At 55.6% G+C, this 20356-nt stretch overlaps 1 protein-coding gene across 1 annotated transcript; it reads left to right on the forward strand.

The window, feature by feature from the left end:
• The first annotated feature begins 681 nt into the window (after positions 1–681).
• Positions 682–19382, forward strand: RSPO1 (R-spondin 1). The gene is made up of 6 exons (XM_025857115.2): positions 682–936; positions 5410–5794; positions 14447–14638; positions 16632–16781; positions 17043–17231; positions 18001–19382. The coding sequence occupies exons 2-6, from the start codon at positions 5701–5703 to the stop codon at positions 18159–18161; spliced, it is 786 nt and encodes a 261-aa protein (XP_025712900.1). The 5' UTR covers positions 682–936; positions 5410–5700; the 3' UTR covers positions 18162–19382.
• The last annotated feature ends 974 nt before the right edge of the window (positions 19383–20356 follow it).

The raw sequence follows: 20356 nt of genomic DNA on the forward strand, positions 1-20356 counted from the left end.
CATTTCCCTGAGCCCTCAAAACAGATGAGGCTCAGAGAGGCTAAGTAACTGAGGTATGGCCACACAGCTGGTAAGTGATGGAGCAGGGATTTGAATCTAGGGTTTATTTAAAAATTTCCCTCACTTTTCTGCAGCACCTCACCCGGATTCCCAGAATCTTACAGCCTCACATTTCCTTTGAACTGGGAAGATGCTCTGAAGACTTGACCCTGAGAGGAGGAGGGGTGGCCAGGACCACAGGCCCTGGTGAGCCTGTTCCTTGTCACTTTCTGGATTCTTGATAGGGAAACTGAGGTTTCTCGAGGCTCTCAGACCCTGCTCTGACCCCCCAGATGCCTGGAGCTGCGGCTGCGTGGAATCTCCAGGGTGCGGGGCGTGGGGAGGGGAGGAGGCAAGGGCAGAGGGTCTGCGCCGGGGTCCGGAGGGCTTGTGCGGTTGCCGGTCCGGCGCTCCAAGCGCAGCGCCCCAGCTGCGGGCAAGGGCTTGAGGGAGGGGGCTAGGGACTCCCGGGCCTGGCACTCCAGTCCGTTTTTTGCTGCGGATCCCGGCAAGGGGGGCCGGCTCGGGGGGTGGAACTGCAAAGGGGGGGATTCCCTCCCTCGTGCGAGCGGAGGACTGGCCCCTCTCCCGGCTGGGAGCTCGGGCAGAGCGGAGGCGCGACGGAGAGCCCCAGCACGGGGCGGAGAGCGGGGAGCGGACCGCCGGAGTGGGGCATTGCGGGGAGTGAGGGCCGGACCGAGCCGCCCCAAAGGACCGATGCGCCGGGTGGGGCGCTGGCCCCGGAGGGCGTGAGCCGCCCGCAGATTGAGCAACTTAGGAACGCGCGGGCGGAGCGCGGGCGAGCCGGGCGCCCAGGACAGTCCTGCGGCAGGCGGGTGAGCCGGCCGCGCCCTCGCCCCTCCAGGGCCTGCCCCCGCCGCGGCTGGCAGCGCGGAGGTGAGTCCCCCCTGAGCTGCTCCGTCCACCTCCCTAGCGCCCCCTTCCCCGGGACCTGGGGTGCCGGGGCCCTCCCGTCGGGGCTCGGCTGAACTGAGTGCCGTTGGGCGGGGGGCAAGGGGGCGACCTCGAGGGGAAGGGGACTTCTGGCTGCTGTCGGGTCAGAGGGTGGGAGAGGGCACCTCCTGCAGCCTCTCCTGCTACTCCTTGCCGCCTCCAGCCCCGTCATCCCTCAAGCCAATGGGCAGCCCCCTCCCGGTTGCTGGCTCGGGTTCCCCTCAACCTTGCAGCCCCCTGTGATCGTCCTCACTCTGAATCTGATCTCATCCGACTCTGAATCTGAAACTGATCGCAACCGATCGTTCTGGATTCCCCAAGCCGCTCAGTCCTATTCACTCCTCCTCCCCAGTCCAGAAGCTCTTGATCCCTGGTGCCATCGCCTCGGATTCCCGAGTCCCATGGCCCCTGGTTCTTCCCACCTCAGTCCCGCAGTCCGGGTCCGGGTCCGACGTGGCAGGCTGCGAGCACGACCGCCCCCAGTGTGCTGCGAGGTGGCGCGACTCACTGGCCCTCGGGTCGGGCGCTGAGGGACGGATGGTACTGCTTGGTTGGGGAGAGGCGGGGGGGGGGGGGCTGTGTTCGCCCCGGGCTCAGAGGAGGGCGAAGACGGATTCTGGGTGCGGGTGGTTGGGGGCAGGGGCTTTCTTGTGAAACTGGCCTCTTGGATTTGGAGAATTCTCTTGGATTTGGGGGGACAGTGAGAGGGACTTCAGGCCCGCCTCTCCTCCCCCTGCACCTGCTGGGCCTCTCCGGGACAGTGGGGAGGGAAGAAGAATTTGCGCGCATGGGGCAGAGATGGAGGGACATGAAGGAGCCTTTCCTGGCTGCCCTCGGTGTTGGAGGGGTGGGGGGCGGCCCCAGCACCTGGCTTGGCTCTGGCGGACACGCTAATCCCGACAGGTCGGGCAGGCACGCACTTGGTCCCGCCCCCCGCCCAGCAATACTTCTGCCCCCGCCCGCCAGCCCGCTCCGCGGCCGAAACTCCCCACCCGCAGCCGGTCCCGGGGAGGGTTGATGAGAAATTATCGGGATGGTTTACATTTTTGGGTCTGTATCCGGCCCTGGACGGAGTACCAATTTATCCTGATAGTGTTACAGGCAAGAAGGTGAAAGTTACTGCAACCTTGTGGGGGCAGCGAGTCCCCACCCTCAGCTCCACCCGCAGCTGTGCTCCCCTGGGCAGCCTGTGTCCTCCCCTCCCCAGACCACCTAGCCTGTGCACGGCCTCCCGCCCCAGCTCTGCCTCTGCCGCCAGTTCCTTCCCCACCTCCGTGGTCAGCTCCCTGTCCCCTGCCCCGCCCTCCAGACACCCAGTCCTGAGCAACAAACCCCACTCGCTGGTCACTGAACTAGGTTTGTCACCCCGAGACTCTTAACCTCTCAGTGCCAATAAAATGGGAATATTCTACCTCCTTCTTAGAGTTATGCTGAGTAAATGAGGGCCAGCCTAACACATGGCAGGTGGTGCAGGCACCTCATGAATGTAAGCCCTTCACCCTGAACCTGGCAGAGACAAAATGATGCCTGAGACGGTGATTACTACCAGCAGTTCCCACTGCTGGCTCTGTCTGTCCAGGGTAGTCTGTGTGTGTGCCCACTGCGCTTGTATGGGGGGGGGGGGCAAGGACTAGCTGCGGGGAGATGGACGCAGGGACCTGTGATCTTCTGGGGCTTGGTGCTGCAGCGTCCTTAGTCTGAGACCTGTCCAGCTTTTAAAATCGGATTTCATATCAAATTCTGAATTTTCAACTTCTCTTTAAAAAAAGAAAATCAGAAGATCTGACAATATTAAATCACTATTTCTGCCTATCGACAGTGCACTGGAATTGAATAGCACATGCTCCCTTTAGATGGGACATTTGCCCTCCAGTGCACCCCCTCCACAACTAGCTAGCTGCCCTCCTCTTTGTTGCTTATACTCCCGGCATGAGGAACACTTAGCTCCTTTTCAGGGTTGATTCTATATGTATATGCTTTTTAAAGTGCTGGAATCTCTTCCCACCCAGTGGTAGGTGAGCGAAGCCCGTTTTGGTGATATTCAGATCTGGATCATCCCGTCCATTTCTCAGCTGAGATCACGGTCCCATAGTGATTCACGTGGGAGTGGGCCAGAGGATCTTCACGGGCAAGGACCGGAGGAGCATGGCAAAAGGAAGGCTGAACGCTAAGACAGAGGCGGATTGAGGGGGATAGAGTCGAAGTAGAGAGAGGGCGAGGAAGGGAGCTGACCGTTTGTTGAGCACCCAGCCTGGTGTGCCAGGCACCAAGCCAGGCAGGTACAGGAGAGGCAAAGATCTTTTCTGCCCCTAGGATCCCATTGATACTGATCACACCGTGAGACCAAATTCTCAGAGGCCCCAGATTTAACACCAGGTTTGTCCGATGTGGCCTTCTCCTCCAGTGTTTGTCCAGTGTCAGGACTTTGGGCGCCCTGAGAGTGTATCTGCCAGCAGTCCTCAGACCTCAGTTTCACAAATGCCTCGATTAAATGTTTACCCTGCCATAGTGAGGGATCACACTGGGTTAAATGCAAATATGGAAATTGCATAATAGTGCTCAATATTAAGGTCCGTATCCAGATGATACGAAAGCAAAACAAAACACCTGTATTGCTTTTTAGATGACAATTGGCATGTAGACACAGAATTGTGTCTTCTTGGTCATAGAAAATACAACAATTATTAGTGAGTCCTCCTGATGTGCCGGGTGCCATTCTAAGCAGTTTCATGTATTAGCTCATTTAAACTATAAAAAGCCACCACCCTCCCGCCGATAAGGAAACCGAGGCTCGGACCAGCTAAGCAACTAGCCTGCGGTAACAGCAAATACATAGCATTGCCCACATTGGAAGCCAAGCACTCTGCTTCCTCCCTTAACCATCATGCTCTACAGCCAGCCTCTGGCTAAAGACCCCAGTTTGATAAGCTCAGCTGGACGACCAACCCACCGCAATTTGCAGGTGAGGGAAGTGTGTGGTGGGGGCTGGGGAGGAGGAAGGCTCCGGCAGCTCACGCAGGGAGTACTGGAGGGGCATGCAGAGGCTGGTGTTTGGGGGTGGCTGGGGGCGTCCCTGCCCCGGCTTAGCTTGGCTGCAGAGCCAGGTGGGACCCGTCAGCCTCGTGTAAACACTTCTCACAGGGGCAGCTTAACCACTTGAGTGTGACTGGCCTTCAAAGCTGGTGGGAGAGGCCGAGAAGGGAAGTGCTGAACTCCCTTGAGGGATAATGATTTATCTCCCATGCAGGTGGGCTCCCTGGGGCCTCCCCCAGAGGCCAAGGGGAAAGGGGTTGGGACAGGGTGGGAGGGGCACTGCCACTCCAGCATTTCAGATTTCTCATTAGTAAGCCAAAACTCGGCCAACTCTGAGAGCAAGCCTGTGAAACCGGCATCTTTATCCCCATTTTATAGATGAAGAAACTGACAATCCGAGAGGCTGAGTGACTTGTCCAGAGGCATCTAGCTAGTGGGTGGGATGGCGATGCTTCCCTGGCATCTTCAAAGCTTCCCGAAGGCTGGCTGGTTCCTCCTGTCCCTGGGCGAGCGCGGGTGGGTCTGCAGCCAAGTGTGCGGGGCCACGCTTTCAAGCAGGCCTCGGCTGGGAGAATGTGCGGAAGTGTGTGATCCCGAGTGTGCAGTGCGGTGTTCGGGGCCCGGACTCCCAGGTCGGGCTCCAGACACATTGCACTGGAGAGGGACTGGCTCCCCCTGCCCCCATCACCCGGCCATCGGGTCCAGAGACCTGGCTCTCGCTGGGCCGGGGGATTATCCCCATTCTCTGTGTCTCTGGCCAGGGCGGGCATCACTGCCTCTTTTATCCTCGCACAAAGGCCAGGCCCGCAGGGCCTGCTGTGTCAGAGTTTCTGTGGCCGGGGGAAGCCTTACTTCCTTTTCTCCCGCCAAGCCCAGAGGGCCACGCAGAGTCTGCCAGCTTGTCGGGGGCCACTGCTCTAGTTTCACAGGTGAAAGGCACAGGGGTGACTCAGCACACAGGGAAGAGAGGGCTGAGGGGTCACTCACAGAAGGGCAGAGAGAGCTCCTCTTCAAGACACAGGCTATTACTGCAGCATGAGGCCTGGAGGGTAGATCTAAAGAAGCACTTCCAGTTAGAGCTGGCCAATATTGGGCAGGGGTGGGGCCAGCTGGTTCCCAGGGATCCACAGATTGGATGTGAGTGTCCACCATATTCCAGCTGTGTGAGTAGCCGGCTCCAGGCCCAGGTTAGGGGATTCTGCAAAATTCCTAGGAGAAGGAGCAGATTTCTTCTACAGTGGGGCCAGGTGGGTAACTTGTCATATTCAACCATGCTGAGTTCTCAGTCTTCAGGGTAGGAGACCACATGGGAGGGTAGGAGGTGTAAGTTGGGGGAACCCCATGGTTCCCCAGAATTAACCTTTCTTTCTTCTCCCCCAACAGGTTGGTTTTTGGAGGTGTCCCTGCTGAAGTGACAAAGAGTTCTCCCATGTGACACACCCTGAGGTGCCTTTGGGGAAAGCTCTCTGGACCTCCCAATGGGCTGATGAAGAAGTGGGCTCCCCACACCCTCTCTGTCCCCAACTAAGATTATGGTGGATTTGGGATACGGCCCAGGCCTGGGCCTCGTGCTGCTGACCCAGCCCCGCAGGCATTAGCAAGAGCCCTGTGCTGTCCACCCCCCCCCCCCAGAGACCACCCCTCCTACCAGGGGACTGGAGCTGGCAAGTGACTATGCGGCTTGGGCTGTGTGTGGTGGCCCTGGTTCTGAGCTGGATGCATCTCGTTGCCGGCAGCCGGGGGATCAAGGGGAAGAGGCAGAGGCGGAGTGAGTAATGGAGTGGGGCTGGACCACCCCTGGCCTTGGGAGCGGGAGGGGGCCGCCTGGGGACTAGAGGGCCATCAGTGGTTTCATTCTGTGATGACCATTGCAGATTCTACTTTGTCTATTACAATTGCGTAGATTACTCAAGAGATTATCCTGTTTGTGGATTATCCGGTGTGTGGATTAATTTGTTGAGATTACCCACTCTGTAGATTACCCACTTTGTCTATTTTCCCCTTTGTAGACTCTGCTATCTAGATTAACCTCTCTCTTGTGAGGATCCAGTGTGTGGATTATGCCCTTTGACATAACACCAGCTTTGTGTGGTATCCATGGAGATGTGTCCCCCTGCTGCTGTGGCCCCAGCCCCAGGGTGTTTGGCCCCCTCCTCACGCATAGGAGTTCACGGCTCTTTTCTTTGGGTCTTGGCTGAAGTGCAGCCCCCAGTAGCCCCTTGGGGCCAGGAACCCTACTCAGCTTGGTCAACAGCTTTCCCTGCCAAGATCCCCGGGGGCAGAGACAGCAGAGTAGGGAGGCTCGTGAGACTGTCCACTCCTGTGGTTTTTCACTCTGCACGGTAGGATTCAGGGAGCTTCGCTGGGGGCAGAAGGGGAGGCAGTGGGAAGGAGTCTGGCCCCACTGCCCGTCCAACCAGAGTGCCTCACTCTTTCCTGTTTTCGGCAAGATTTCATGTAAGATGTCACTGGAAGGAGGGGTTCTCACAGTTTAAAAAAAAAAAATGCATTCTCTTAATGTACAGATAGGCCTAAGGACACCCTGTCGATACTGGAACCCAATTCCCGTGAGTCCCGTCTTCCTAAAAACGAGCTTGATGGAGCTCATGATGAACCTGTCCCCACAGAATCCCATTCCAGGCAGCCCTGAGAGCGCTGGGGCCTCAGCCAGGCTCCTGTGATGGGGATGGGGGATCCGAACCTGCCCAGTACGGATGGGAGTGGCCACTCCTGGGGCTAGGGAGTGGGAGGGGGCCTCTGGTACAGACCCCAAGGCCTCTCTCCCTTTCAGCGTCCCCCATCAGGGATGTCACGCTCCTCTGACGTGTAGCACGAGCACCTCTTGCTTCACTCTGAGGCCTTCAGACCGAGGCCCACCCGGAAAGGTTGAAAGGCAGCGGAGTTTGTTGGGTCTTGACCGACAGGGCCAAGGCCAGAACCCAGCCCAGGGAGAGAAGCTCAGAGAATTGGTGAAGCTGAAAATCCCTGGCTTAACACACAATTAGAGACGGTTAGGTTTAATCAGCAGCGAGGCCTTGATTTTCCTCCCTGCTCATCTGTTGCGGCCGGTATTTTGGACTCCACGGGCCCGATGCAGTTTAGCGGTCTGTAACCAGTCTCCTCTGTTTCCGAGAGGAGAGAGAGAGCACGCGAGCGAACGAGAGGGGCCACTCATGCTTGTGCAACGCACACTAGTGGTCACACTTCCACTCACAGGCAGAGCCACACACCCCCCCTCCCTAAGCCAGGGATCGAAGATCGGGGTTCAAGTCTGTTGTACTGAAAACAGCAACAACAGAGGACTGGCCTGAGCATCGGAAAGGCCCGGCCCCCTCGACAGCCAGGCGACGGCAGCAGTTTGACGGGTCCACTTATGAGGCAGCCCCCGGTAACAGCCCTGGCAGTGGGAACCCTGTTCTTATTACCAAGTGGTGTGAGTGACAAACGTCCCTCATAGTGACATGTGAGGGTGGAGAAAGACTCGGGGTGCAGTGAGGACCCAGAGAGGGATGAGGGTAGATGTTGCTGGACGACGCTTGTTGAATAGAAACCATAAAGCTGCCAGGGTCATTGTAAAGGGGTATATTAAAGCCTATGGGAGATTTTATTTCTGTGTATAAATTGGTTGGGAACCCTTTATAAAATATCAAGCTCTGTCTAGACTTCGGGATGCATGTTGTCGTTATATGAACCATGTGGCCCTAGGGTTTCCAGGGAGTGAGGAGGGAAGAAGGAGGCCCATGAAGCGGTGTGTGGCTCCTCAGACCTTGCAGCCACGGGGAGGGGGCGGGGGGGCAGTGGGGAGCCAGCATGCGGAGGTAGGCTGGCTGTGCGGATGAGCGTCAGGTCTGTCCACTCTGTCTGCCATCCGGAACTGCAAGTCGGTAGGACTGTCAGAAGACACCAGATAGAGCTGTGATCGGGAGGCATACACCAGTTTTGAGTCCAGAAATGGCTGATCTCAGGCCTGGGTGATGGTCTCCCTGCACGGAGGGGGTGAAATTGAGCAAAGCACTCTGGAACCCTGGCGGAGCGACTTCCTCCTCTCCCATTCACTGAGGACCCATCCCCTCCCCGAGCCCTCTCTTCACTCACTCAGCCTCTTGTCTCCTCGCTGGCCCTCACCTGCTCTCCTGAATGTTTTCCTGCCTGGGATTTCCTGCTCCTCAGGGTGCCCACCTTTATTCACTACTCCTGGCATTGAGTACTCCTTCCCCTTACTGAGACCCTTCTCCTATGTGATTCCTGGGCCCCTTACTCAAGTCCTGCCCCCGTGAAGCCCTCGTTCCTTCCCTGAAGCCCGACTCCCCCATCCGACCCCATCCAGACTTTGTGGGGAAGTGAGATCAGGGGAGACTTCCTGGAGGAGGTGACTTTAGTTCTGAGGCTTGAAGGAGTTCGTCAGGCTCAGGAGGTGGCAGAGAATGTTCCGGGTGGAAGGACCAACTTGAGCAAAGGCACAGAGGTGTGCAATAGTGTGATGTGTCCAGACAAACAAAAATAGTTCTATATAGCTGCGGGGTAGTGTTGAGAGATGAGGCGGATAGGATCAGCTCACGGAAGCTTTTTAGGCCAGGTGGAGAAGTTAATAAGACCAGATGGGTCTCAATTCTGCTGGTGATAGGGAGGCATGGATGGACTTTAGGCAGGGGTGTTTTGGTTTTAGGAACATCAATTTGCAAGCGTTTTACACAAGAATGGATGAAGGAGCCTAAGAAGCCCCTGGGGAATGGAGGGGAGCACAGCCTTGCCTTCCTGGCCTGACTGAAGTGGGCTTCACTGAAGACTTGGGGGAGGGGGAGCAGAGCTGTGTGAGCGGGGGTTTTGTGAAGAGGTTGGGAAGCAGGCTCCAGAACCTCTCCAAGGGCCCTCCACTTCGCCCAGCCCACCCAGCCTCCACAACGAGGCTATAGCCCTACAAGGCTGCCTCCCCTGCGCACCTCCCTACATCATAGGCATAGGAACCTTGCATGTGGTGAATCTGGCCACGCCCTTCCGAGGTCCCCTTCCCTGCCAGTAGCATAAAGCCCTATTTTCCATTCTGTGAATGCACTAGGATGTTCAGTGCCTCAGAGCCTTTGCACAGGCTGTTCCTTCTGTGTGGCGCACCCTCTTCACCTAGCCAGCCGGGTAAGGGAGTGCCTTCCATTACTCATCCACTTACACGGTGTGAGCCAGTCCTGCTTGCCGCATCCCTGGGTGGGCCTTTGTTTATACCTCAGCTCTAGCTCTAGGTCCCCAGCTCCTAGCACTTCTGGGAACGTGTTAGGTGTGCAGTAAATGTCTATGGAATGAACGAGCCTCAGTTTTTCCCTTTGAATCATTATGCACCCCCCAATGCCCACCATCTTCCTTGGACTCCATTTCCCACACACAGAGTCCCCTCCCTGTGGCTGTCTAGCACCCCACTGCCCGTGCATCTGTATCACTAAGCTGAGAACACCCTTGGGTTCCTATCCTTCTTGACCAGCATCCCTTTCCTCATTGAACTGACCCCTGCCCATCACTGAACCCCTCTCCTCCTTGATAAGCTCTCCTTCCTCTTCCTGAGCCCCCAAACTTCATGGAGCTCAATTCCCTTTGTCCCTGTCTCAAGCCCCAGGGCCAGTCTTACCACCTGAGCTCTGCATTGCCACTCTCCTGTATCCTTGGGTCTTGGCTCCATCAGTTCACCCAGCCTCGGAGTCTCAGAGGCTCATGATCACAGCCCCTGCTCCCAGCTGCTCTCCCCTCTCTATCTGTGTTCTCCGATGCTCTCTGGCCCTCTCCTCCCTTTACCTCCACATCCACCCCTCCCACCCACTTCCCATCCCCCACTCCACCAGAACTGCTCCTGTCGGGGTCAGCCAGTCGGTCACCTCCCTGTGCCAGCCGTGGTCTCTCCCCAGCTGTCCCTGCACATCTCCCCCTTTGCAACGTTGTTCCTGTGCCCACTCTCCCTCAGCGACCCACCCCCACCCCAGGATTCCTTCTCAGATTCTCTCCGAGCCCCTCCTCCACGCTGACCTGTTGAGTGGGTGTTGACCCACTGCTCAGCCTCTGCCTCGGGATGACTCCCACTCGCATGATTTAACCACTGATGACCATGGTTTCCACAGATGGATCCCTGGGTTCTCTCCCCTGCTCCACAGCTGATTTCTTGAATGAGATGGCTCTCCTTCCTCTACTCCTCGACCACTGCCCTCTGCCCTCTGCCCCCATCAGGGGCGCTATTGCTGCCTCCTTGCCTGACACCTCAGCAGCATTGGCATGGTGACCCCTCTCTGCCCTGCCCAGTGCTCTCTGCTCTTGGCTTTCATATTCACTGTGCTTTTGAATGGCCTTTCTTTTTTCTGCCCTTCCCTTAAATGCCTGGTTCCTTTGCTCACTCCCTTGACCCACTGTCCTTGCTGTCTCGTGGACCCCCATGCCTTTATGACTGTTTTCATGTTAAGGACTCCACATTGCAGTCTCCAGGCAAAATGTTTCTCTTGAGTTCCAGACCCACAGGTTCAACTGCCTAATAGACACCTTCCCCCGGATGTCCCACAGGAGCCACAACCTGAACACAACACATCTAAAACCTGACTACCCATCATTCCTCCACCCAAACCTGCTCCTCCTCCTGTGCTCCCCTTTCGGTGAAGGGCCAAGGGCAACCCTGTCACACAAGCCCAACACCTTGGAGTCACCCTCAGCTTGTGCATTCCCCAGCCCTCTGTCCCAGGTCCAGCCCACCACCTGGTTTTATTGATTCTCCCACCTGAGTATCTCACCTGTGTCCACTCCTTGGCATCTTCTCAGTTCAGCCCTGTCTCTTCGAGCTTGAGGCATCTTCTTGCCTTCAGACTTGCCGTCCCTGAAGCCCATTCTCCATATCACAGAATGATCCTGACCATGTCTCTGATTTTAAAGCCCCCAGTAATTCTTCACTGCCTTCACAATGTCCAAACTCCTTTGTACAGAGTCAAGACCCTTCTTCATCTTGGTCTGCCTCCCTCTCCAGCTTCATGTTTAACCACTCCCTCCATGCTCCCCCCCAAGTTGGTTCCAGACCCCTAGTGCTCCATGCTTTCTCTTGCTTTGTCATTGAGAGATTTGAAGAGAAATGCACACAGAGATGAGTTGTTGGTTGAATGGGAGGTGGGCAGCAGGATTCTGAGAAGGCCTTTTGCAAATCTGTCATTAACAAAAGTGACAAGGATGGAATCCATAAGCATGGGAACATAGCTATCTGGCTGGCAAATGGGACGCCGGGATCAATTCAGTTATTGAAACCAAGGCAAGAATAGAGGGAACATTCATTTCATTTCTTTTTTTTTTTTTTAAAGATTTTATTTATTTATTTGAGAGAGAGAGACAGCGAGAGAGGGAACACAAGCAGGGGGAGTGGGAGAGGGAGAAGCAGGCTTCCCGCTGAGCAGGGAGCCCGATGTGGGGCTTGATCCCAGGACCCTGGGACCATGACCTGAGCCGAAGGCAGACGCTTAATGACTGAGCCACCCAGCTGCCCCCCCTTTTTTTTTTTAAAAAGATTTTTTAAATTTTTATTTGGGAACATTCATTTCAACAATGAATTCAGTAAAAACCTTGAATAATAGAGGATATAGTAGCTTTGAAGTAGAAGTAGTACCTAAAATCTACAGTAACTTATTAATTTGTAATACAGCCAAATAAAGGCCCAAAGTGGAAAAATAAACCAAAGGGCTCCCTCATAATGCCAAATGCAACATTTGAGTATTTTTGTTCTTAGAAGAACTAAACCAAGAACAATATTAATTTTTAGGGGCACCTGGGTGGCTCAGTCGTTAAGTGTCTGCCTTCGGCTCAGGTCATGATTCCAGGTCCTGGGATGGAGCCTCGCATCGGGCTCCCTGCTCGGCAGGAAGCCTGCTTCTGAATCCTCTGCCACTCCCACTGCTTGTGTTCCCTCTCTTGCTGTGTCTCTCTCTGTCAAATAAATAAATAAAGTCTTAAAAAAAAAAGAACAATATTAATTTTTTAATGTATTGATTAATTAACACGGGCTCTATACAAATCAATTCTATATTAAAAAAAAATCAGTCTACCTGTACTTCTGGTCTCCACATCCCCTCGTGTGATCCTGCCCTTCGCCTTCCCAAACTTTGTTCCCTCTGCCTGGCACACATGCTGGCTGCGAAGCCTCGTTCAAGTCATTTAACATCTCCATGTCCTCCTCTGTAAAAACGAGACTTACAAACTAAGAACCGCGCCTCCTTCGTGGATTGCAAGGATTAAGTAAGTGAAAGCGTGAGGAGCCCTGGGAACAGAGTAAGCGCGCCACATTTAGGAGATAGCAGCCACTACCATGGTCCTGGTCGTCGTTCTATGGCTGTTTGTTCCTGACTCTTCCCCTTCTGCTCACCTTCTTAACTCTTGCTCATTCCTGTTCTGAAATCAGGGATCACTCCTGCAGCAAGGTCACTTCTCCCAGCGGTCCTCTAGAGAGGACATCCTCACGTCCATTTCCAGTGGTGGGGAAGGAGGCGCACGAGACGCTGTGTTTTGCCCCGGGGCACGGGTCCAGCCTGCATCTCCGGCTCCTCGCTTCATGCTGGCTCCTAAGTGGCTCACAAACCTCTCTTTGTGTTACCTTCTCCACTTGCCTCTCTTCCCGTGGGATGGACCTCGTTCGGCGACCGGCCCCACTGTTCCACCACCTACCCTAGCACTCACCCGAGGCTCCTCCCTCCTGTCGGTCTCCTTTGCCAGATTCTCTCAAATCTTCTTCTGCCCACCGCCAACCGAGCAGAATTTTGTTTAAGACGTTTCTCATCTTTCTCACCTGGATGATCTGGTCAGCTTCCTTCCAAATGGCCCTTCGGCCTGGTCTCCACCCAGGCTGCCAGCGGAACCTTCCAACGTGTAAATCAGCCCGGGTCCCACACCTTGGCCAATAGCTTCCAACGATCTAAAAAGTATTCATAAAATAAATAAATAAATAAAAATAGCCAGTAGTCAGAACGGTCCCAAGAAAAACGCTGCAAAACAAGGGTTCTTTGGCCAAAATACTTGGGAAATAAAACTTCCCCTGTCCCCCTTTTAGGGAGTCAGTCTGCACAGGAGCGTAATAAGGGTTGAAGAAGCCCCTTGGTAAGGAATCCCATTTAGGCCTGTCGGACCCAGTGGTTCTGTCTTCCCTGACCTAGTTGCCTTTCCTCCACAGCCTCTGATGAACATCTAGGGGACAGTGTGTTCCAGGAATGCTCTTTGGGAAACGCTGCCTGGCAGGGTCAAGTTCAGGTTCCTTAGCATGATTGCCTTTCACCACTCCCCTCCCCACCCCTGCTGCACCCCAAGTCATCTGCAGTTCCCTTTGGGTTCTTTTCTACCTCTGTGGGCCTGCTCCTAGAAGGACCCTCATCTCTACTTTGTGGTGGACAAATCTCTACTAATTCTTCAAGAGTTGGCCCAAAAGGCACCTTCTTCGTGACTCCTTCCCCTCTCTTCTTTTTGGGTTCACTATTGCTAGGCCTTGCGGCTGTCAGCATTTGCCTGTTTGCAGGTCTGTCACCGCCGAAAGATCAGTTTGGAGTGGTCAGGTGAGCCTCCCTCCATGTCCCCAGCGCTCACCTGGCACAGGGTACTTGGGAGGGGCGTGGGGAGTATTGGTTAAACAAGTGGCATCAAAGGGTTGAGACCCTGTGCTGGGGCTGGAGATCACACTGCCTCAAAGAATGGCCAGTGTTTCCCAACCTCAGCATCATTGACATTTTGAGCCAGACAACTTGTTGTGGCCCCCCCCCACCCTATGCATTGTAGGATGTTTAGGGGCATCCCTGGCCTATCTCCCCTAGATGCCAGCAACAACCCCCTCCCCAGTGTGACAATCAGAAATGTCTCTAGACTTTGCCAAATACCCCCTGGGGAGCAAAATCGTCTCTGGTTAAGACCACTGTTCCCCACCTCCCACCTACTGTTCCCACTGTTCCCTGTTCCAGTTGTTTTCCTGTCTCTGAGCAGACGATCTTTTTCTCAGATAGTTTAACCCGTTGTCCTTCTTGACCTTAAAACTTTCTCATGGATAAAAAATCCCCTTCTTCCACGCCTGAGGCTGAGCTTTTCTTCCTCTGGGGAGGGGCAGGGCAGGTTCCAGGAAAAGCGCAGCTTCAGTAGCTCCTCAGGAAATGGCCGAGCCAGCCTGGAGAGTGAGCCTGTGTTGTACCTGGAGCTGGGGAGACATTGCGGGGGGGGGGGGCCTCTTGCTTCGGGCATCTGTGCCAGTTCTCCTGGGAGATGATGCTGGGAGGTTTGTCAGGCAGCTTTTCGAGAAGCTGTCATCCTGGCCTGTACTTTCTGAACAGCACATTCGTTGTGTGCGAAGAAACTCCAGTCTCCTCACCTCCCACCCTTGTGGGAGCCTGGGAAAGCGGGAGGTCTCTCCTACAGCCGCCTTCTCACCCCTGTTCCACCCTTGCAGTCAGTGCCGAGGGGAGCCAGGCCTGTGCCAAAGGTTGTGAGCTCTGCTCTGAGGTCAACGGCTGCCTCAAGTGCTCGCCCAAGCTGTTCATCCTGCTGGAGAGGAACGACATTCGCCAGGTGGGCGTCTGCTTGCCTTCCTGCCCGCCTGGATACTTCGATGCCCGCAACCCCGACATGAACAAGTGCATCAGTGAGTGCGGGGAGGGCTGGAAAAGGCTCTGGACACTGGGGGAGGGTGCTTTGAATTGTTGGGGGCAGGCAAGAGGAGTAGAGGGGACACAGAGGAGGGGAGACGGGGCTCCTGATTCAAGTACCCAGCGGCCAGCCCCACGTCTCAGAGAGTCCATCCGCCTTTCCAGCTCCACGCGTCCATATCAGAGCCGCATCTCCCTCCTCTAAACCTGCACTCCCGCAGTGTCCTGGGCCACTCACGCCATCCACCTGAGAGCCAGCCTGTCATTCATGCCCTCTCCCATCCATCTAATGACCAAACCGTGCCTGCTGCCTTTCCTTTCCATCCTCATGGCTATAGTCTCTCCTGGACCATCCCAATAGCCTGCTTCTCTGTCCTCCAGCACTCATCTGGTTCCCTTGAGCCCTCCCTCCATGCTGCAGCCAGAAAGATGCTTCTGAAACACGTGTCCTGTCCCATCACACTTCTGCTTGAAAACCACCCCAGCTCCCCGGACCGCAGGGAAAATCCGAGCCCCTGTCAGCCTGTCCACTCCCCGCCCCCCACCCCTGTGCCCGGGTCTTCTTGCTGGCTGGGCGCGGCTCTCCCACAGCAGCTGCAGTTCCACGTGCTCTAAGGCATGTGCTGCCCCACCTCTGTTCAGACTCACTGTGACATACTGGGGGACAGGCAGGGAACCCACTTCCGTGAACAATGCCGGTGCCCCTCCCGTTTGCTCAGAGCTTTGGAGATTAGAACGCATTTCCAGATCGCGTATCAGTTGAGTCTCACAACAGCCTTTGGAGGGAGATGGGACCTAAGTGACAGGAGCCCTTTTTGGGGGCTGACAACAGTGAGGCTGCCAGGGGAAATGGCTGACCCGAGATCGGCCTTGGGTTCTAATCTCTACTGCTTCTTTCTCGTTGGATAACTTCAGGTGTGTTGCAGCCTCTCAAAACCTCATCTCTAAGATGAGAGTGCTAGTTTTCACCCCCTAGGGCTGTCGCCAGGGGCATATGGAAAGCCCTTAGTGTCCGGCGCTCGACACACGGTAGTGGCTGTCCTTACCATATGTCACCTGCCACCAGACCCAGGGCCCTGAGCAAGAGAGGAGGGAGGAGGCGAGACGAAGAAGCCACAGAGCCCAGGAGGCACAGAGGAGGGGTCTGGTGCGGTAGGGTGGGGAGCTTTTGAGGATGGAAGGGGGACCCCGGGGCTGCCCTCTTGGTCCTCAGGGTATTTGGGGTAGGAATGCCTGGCTGTGTCAGCTCCTGTGAAACTGGCAGCCCAAGCCTCAGGTGCCAGAGGCTGGGAGGAAGTCAGCCCTGCCCACGGTCTGGGAAGGGAGAGGTTGTGAAAGACTCTGCTTGCTCCCAGCCGGGGCCCTGGGACCCTCCCTCCCCCACTTCCCCAGAGGAGGGAGAGATGGCCGGAGGGCATCAGGGAGGGACCCAGGAGTCCAACCAAGGTCGTTCCTGGAACTGGGCCTCGCAGAGGGAGAGGAATTTGCCCTGGGATCTCTCCTCCCCGCTCCAAGCAGATTTTTTTTCTCAGGGCAGGAGGGGAACCAGGGTTTGGGGTGTTGTGGATGCCCAGCAATGGGGAGAGGAAACCACACAGCCATGAGCGGGCGTCATGGCATCCCCTCAGTTCAACTCTGATTAGGTGGCCCTCTGGGGTGCCATGACATGCCGGGACCCTTCTGTCTCCCCGCCCAGGAATCCCAGAGGGTCCCGCCCTCCTCCTCTGAAACCAGCTCCCTTGGGCCTCGCCTCGGTTCCAGGGCCTGGGATTGGATTTGGGGTGGCGTTGGCTGGCCGGCCCGGCCAGCCCTGAAGAGTGGCCACTTTGGCTCCCTCTGCCCACTCAGTCCTTGCCTTCCCTCCCAGGATTCTCCTGTGGTCATGGCAGGTCCAGGCCAGGGTCTTGCCCTTGGGGGGAGGTGCCCTCAGGTGGGGGACTTTGGGAACGGGGGATGAGCCAGAGGCCCCCAATCTGGCCCTCTCCTCAGAGTGCAAGATTGAGCACTGTGAGGCCTGCTTCAGCCACAACTTCTGCACCAAGTGTAAGGAGAACTTGTACCTGCACAAGGGCCGCTGCTATCCGGCCTGTCCTGAGGGCTCGGCGGCGGCGAACGGCACCATGGAGTGCAGCAGTCCTGGTGAGTCTGTGGGGGGGGGGATGGGGCGTGGAGGCAGGGGAGGGACAGGGAGAGCCCGCTTACCTCCCACCCGCACCCCCTCCCCCGACCACCCTGTGGGGTTCGTCCCAGGGTTTTTCTGCCCTCTGGACTGAAGAGGCCTCCAGCCTCAGGCTCAGGCTGAGAGCAGGTGGGAAGGGCTCCCCTGGGGCATTCTGGGGTACCCAGGGGTGACCCCCCTCCTCCCCTTCTTCCTCCCCCTCTTCCCTCCCTTCCTGCCAGCACAATGTGAAATGAGTGAGTGGTCCTTGTGGGGGCCGTGCTCCAAGAAGAAGAGGCTCTGTGGCTTCCGGAGGGGCTCTGAGGAGCGGACTCGAAGGGTGCTCCATGCCCCTGGTGGGGACCACGCCGTCTGCTCTGACACCAAGGAGACCCGCAGGTGCACAGTGCGGAGGACGCCCTGTCCCGAGGGTGAGCTGCGGCCTCTGCCTCCCCCGGGGCTGGGAGTCAGGGACAGCCATGGAGGTCTGACCACTTCTGCCTCCTGGCTGTCACCCCGGAAAGGGCCGCAGGCCAGGGCCAGACGGGAACCCCCAACTCAAGACGCCATGCTGGGGGAACCAGTGCTGGGTGCTGGCAGAGAGCAGTCCCCAGAACTGTGTGGTGGGAGTTGGAAGCTTCAGTGTCTGTGTCCTCCAGTTGCCCCATTTCCTCTGAACTGGCAGATGTTGGCATTGGAAGGACCCTCAGAGGTCAGATGGGGCTGCGGAGGGGGGTGCTAAGACCCAGGGAGGTGTAGTGATGTGACCAAGGCCACACAACCTGTAGTTGGCAATGATGCGGCAGCTACCCCCAGAGGCAGTGGAGTGGGGCAGAGGAGCTGGGGTCTGTCCTGCTTGTCCTGAGAGCTGCACCAAACATCTTAGCCCATTGGGGTCCAAGGTCTGAGAGACGCACAAGGGAGAGGAGGGTGTCTGGTTCATCGAGGGATGGGGGGCGAAAGGCTCCTCGGACCCCCCGGCTCCGTACGCATGTTGCAGGGTCCCCTGAAGTGGCCACTAGTCAGAAGAGGCTTTGAGGGGGACCCCCACTGCCAAAAGGCAGAGACTCCCCCCCCCCCCCCCCGCCCCCTGCCCAGCTTCCTCCCCACTCCCCTCCTAGAGCCCTGGGCCATGCCTGGGGCCTCCTTACTTTGCTTCAGGACATCCTTTGTTGACTCTTCCCGCTGTTGGGATTGCAGGACAGAAGAGGAGGAAAGGGGGCCGGGGGGAGAACGCCAACAGGAACCTGAGCAGGAAGGAGAGCAAGGAGGTGGGTGCCGGCGCTCGGAGACGCAAGGGCCAGCAACAGTCGCAGCACCAAGGGACAGTGGGGCCGGTCACACCTGCGGGGCCCACCTAGGGACATTCATCACCTCCAGGCCCTCGCAGAAAGAGTCCAGCGCTGCTCTGTGTGATGGAAGCTTTACCGAACTGGAGCGCTGGGGGCAAAGTGTGCACACACTCTCCATACATATATGGACACACAGACACACACACACAGGGCCCATGTCCAAACATGCAACCAACATACATGCGCGTGCGTGCGCGTGCGCACACACACACACACACACACACACACAACCAAGGCCACCGGAAGACACTTCTCTCTTGGACATCACTGCATGAACAGGGTGGGGAGGTGGAGGGGTCACCTTTGCCTGGCAGAGGGCCCAGTGGAACAGACTTGGTTTGAGATGCTCCCAAGGGATATGTCAGAGGGACCATTTCCCAGCGTCCAAGCCCAAACAGAGTGGAGCCTTCTGGAGGAGCCGATAGGATCTGCCCGGTGTGGCAGACAGGAACCAAAGCTTGAGGACTGTTCAGCATTTTCAGCTGTGTGACTTTATCATTGGAGAGTATTGTTTCACACCCATGATCCATATCAGGGCTGCCCCGACTCTGAAAACTGCTTACAGGTTTATTTCAAATTAAAGACAAAACCAAATGACAACGGTAGCCACAGGCACCACATTCCTTCACAGGGTGCAGGGATTCGTGGGGTATGTGGGAGCAGACGGGACAGGGCTGAATTTCCAGAGACCCTCCCTAATGGCCTCCTGGACAGAGGGTCCAGAGCAGGAAAAAAACTTCGAGGATACTCTTGAGGGTGATACCCAGCTTCTCTACAGCCTTGTTACTCAGAGTGTGGTCTGTGGACCAGCATCCACGTTCTCACCGGGCAGCTTTTTAGAAGGGAGAGTCTCAGGTCCCATCCCAGACCTGATGAACCAGAGTCTGCATTATAACGAGGTCCCGGGTGACGGGCATGCACATTCAAGTTTAAGAAGCTCTGCTCTGATCACCTCTACGGATAGAACAAATGTCCTGGCCAGCTTGCCACAAGAGGGATTCTGGTCCGCTATAAAGGAAGACTTCCCAACTGGGAGAGGTAGAATCTGAGTCCTAGAACACTATAGTGGCACCCTAGGGGGAGGGGGTGCTCAGCCTCTCTGGGACGGTTGGGGACCGTTGGATCCAAAGGCAGGACAGCAGACAGCATGACCTCCTGTGGCATCTGAAGTGTCCACTGGCAGATATGTGCGCCAGGCCCTGGACTGAGTGGTTTCTTGGGGGAGCCAGGCATGGGCCTTGCTCTCCTGGAATGAGAAGTTGATAGGGGTGACAGGCATGAACCAAGGGATCATTCCAATAAATGTGTAATTACAAATGGGTGGGGTTAAGGCCAGGCAACCACTGGCACGTACACAGAGCTATGAAAGTGAATAAAAGTGAATAAAAATAAGACTTTATCTCAGGGAAGCTTTTCAGAGGAGGTAGTATTTGAGCCAAGCTCTGAAGGATGAGTAGGAGTTAAGACAAAGAGAAGGAATGGCATTCTAGACCGGTGCTGTCTGCTAGAAATACCAGATGAGCCACTTATGTAATTTAAAATTTTTCTAGTAGCCACATTTAACGAGTAAAAAGCAACAGGTGAAGTTAATTTTAATTATAGCTTTTATTACACCAAATATATGCTATAATGCTATCTTTTTAACATAATCAATATAAAAATTATGAGCAACATCTTTTACATTCTTTTTTTTTTTCAAACTAAGTCTTCAACATTCTCTGTATTTTTACATTTCACAGCATATCTTAATTTGGACACTATAAATTTTCACCAGAAATACTTGACTTGTATTTAGATTTCATAAAAATTGAAAAGTAGACTCACATCCTGAATTCCTGCTTCAGGAATAGTTAACAGTTTTCCAAAGATTGAATTGACTGTGTTTTAAATTTTAAAATTTAATAATTAAAATTAGGTAACATTAACGATTCAGTTCTTCGGTTGTGCCAGCTGTGTTTCAAGTGCTCGCTAGCTACACGTGGCTAGTGGCTACTGTGTTGGACAGCAGAGTTCTGTATAGACGGCATTGCACATGCAAATGTCCAGTGGCAGAAAGGAGCATGGTGTTCAAGGAACTGAAAGAAGGCCCAATATAGCTGGAAGGCCTGGAGGGCAAGTGAGATGAGATGATTCTAGAAAGGTCTCTTGTAGCTGGGTCTTTATTCTCAGAGCCAGAGGAAGCTGCTAAAGGGCAAGTGAGGGGC

This window comes from Callorhinus ursinus, unplaced genomic scaffold (assembly GCF_003265705.2).
Source record: "Callorhinus ursinus isolate GAN/ISIS: 27379988/994484 unplaced genomic scaffold, GSC_fseal_2.0 scaffold18, whole genome shotgun sequence".
NCBI lineage: Eukaryota > Metazoa > Chordata > Mammalia > Carnivora > Otariidae > Callorhinus > Callorhinus ursinus.

Excerpts from the sequence above, each read along its gene's own strand:
- RSPO1 (XM_025857115.2), top strand. The coding sequence starts at position 5,701 with ATGCGGCTTGGGCTGTGTGTGGTGGCCCTGGTTCTGAGCTGGATGCAT. Across the intron at positions 16,782-17,042 it reads CATGGAGTGCAGCAGTCCTG|CACAATGTGAAATGAGTGAG; the intron begins GTGAGTCTGTGG and ends CCTTCCTGCCAG. Across the intron at positions 17,232-18,000 it reads GAGGACGCCCTGTCCCGAGG|GACAGAAGAGGAGGAAAGGG; the intron begins GTGAGCTGCGGC and ends TTGGGATTGCAG.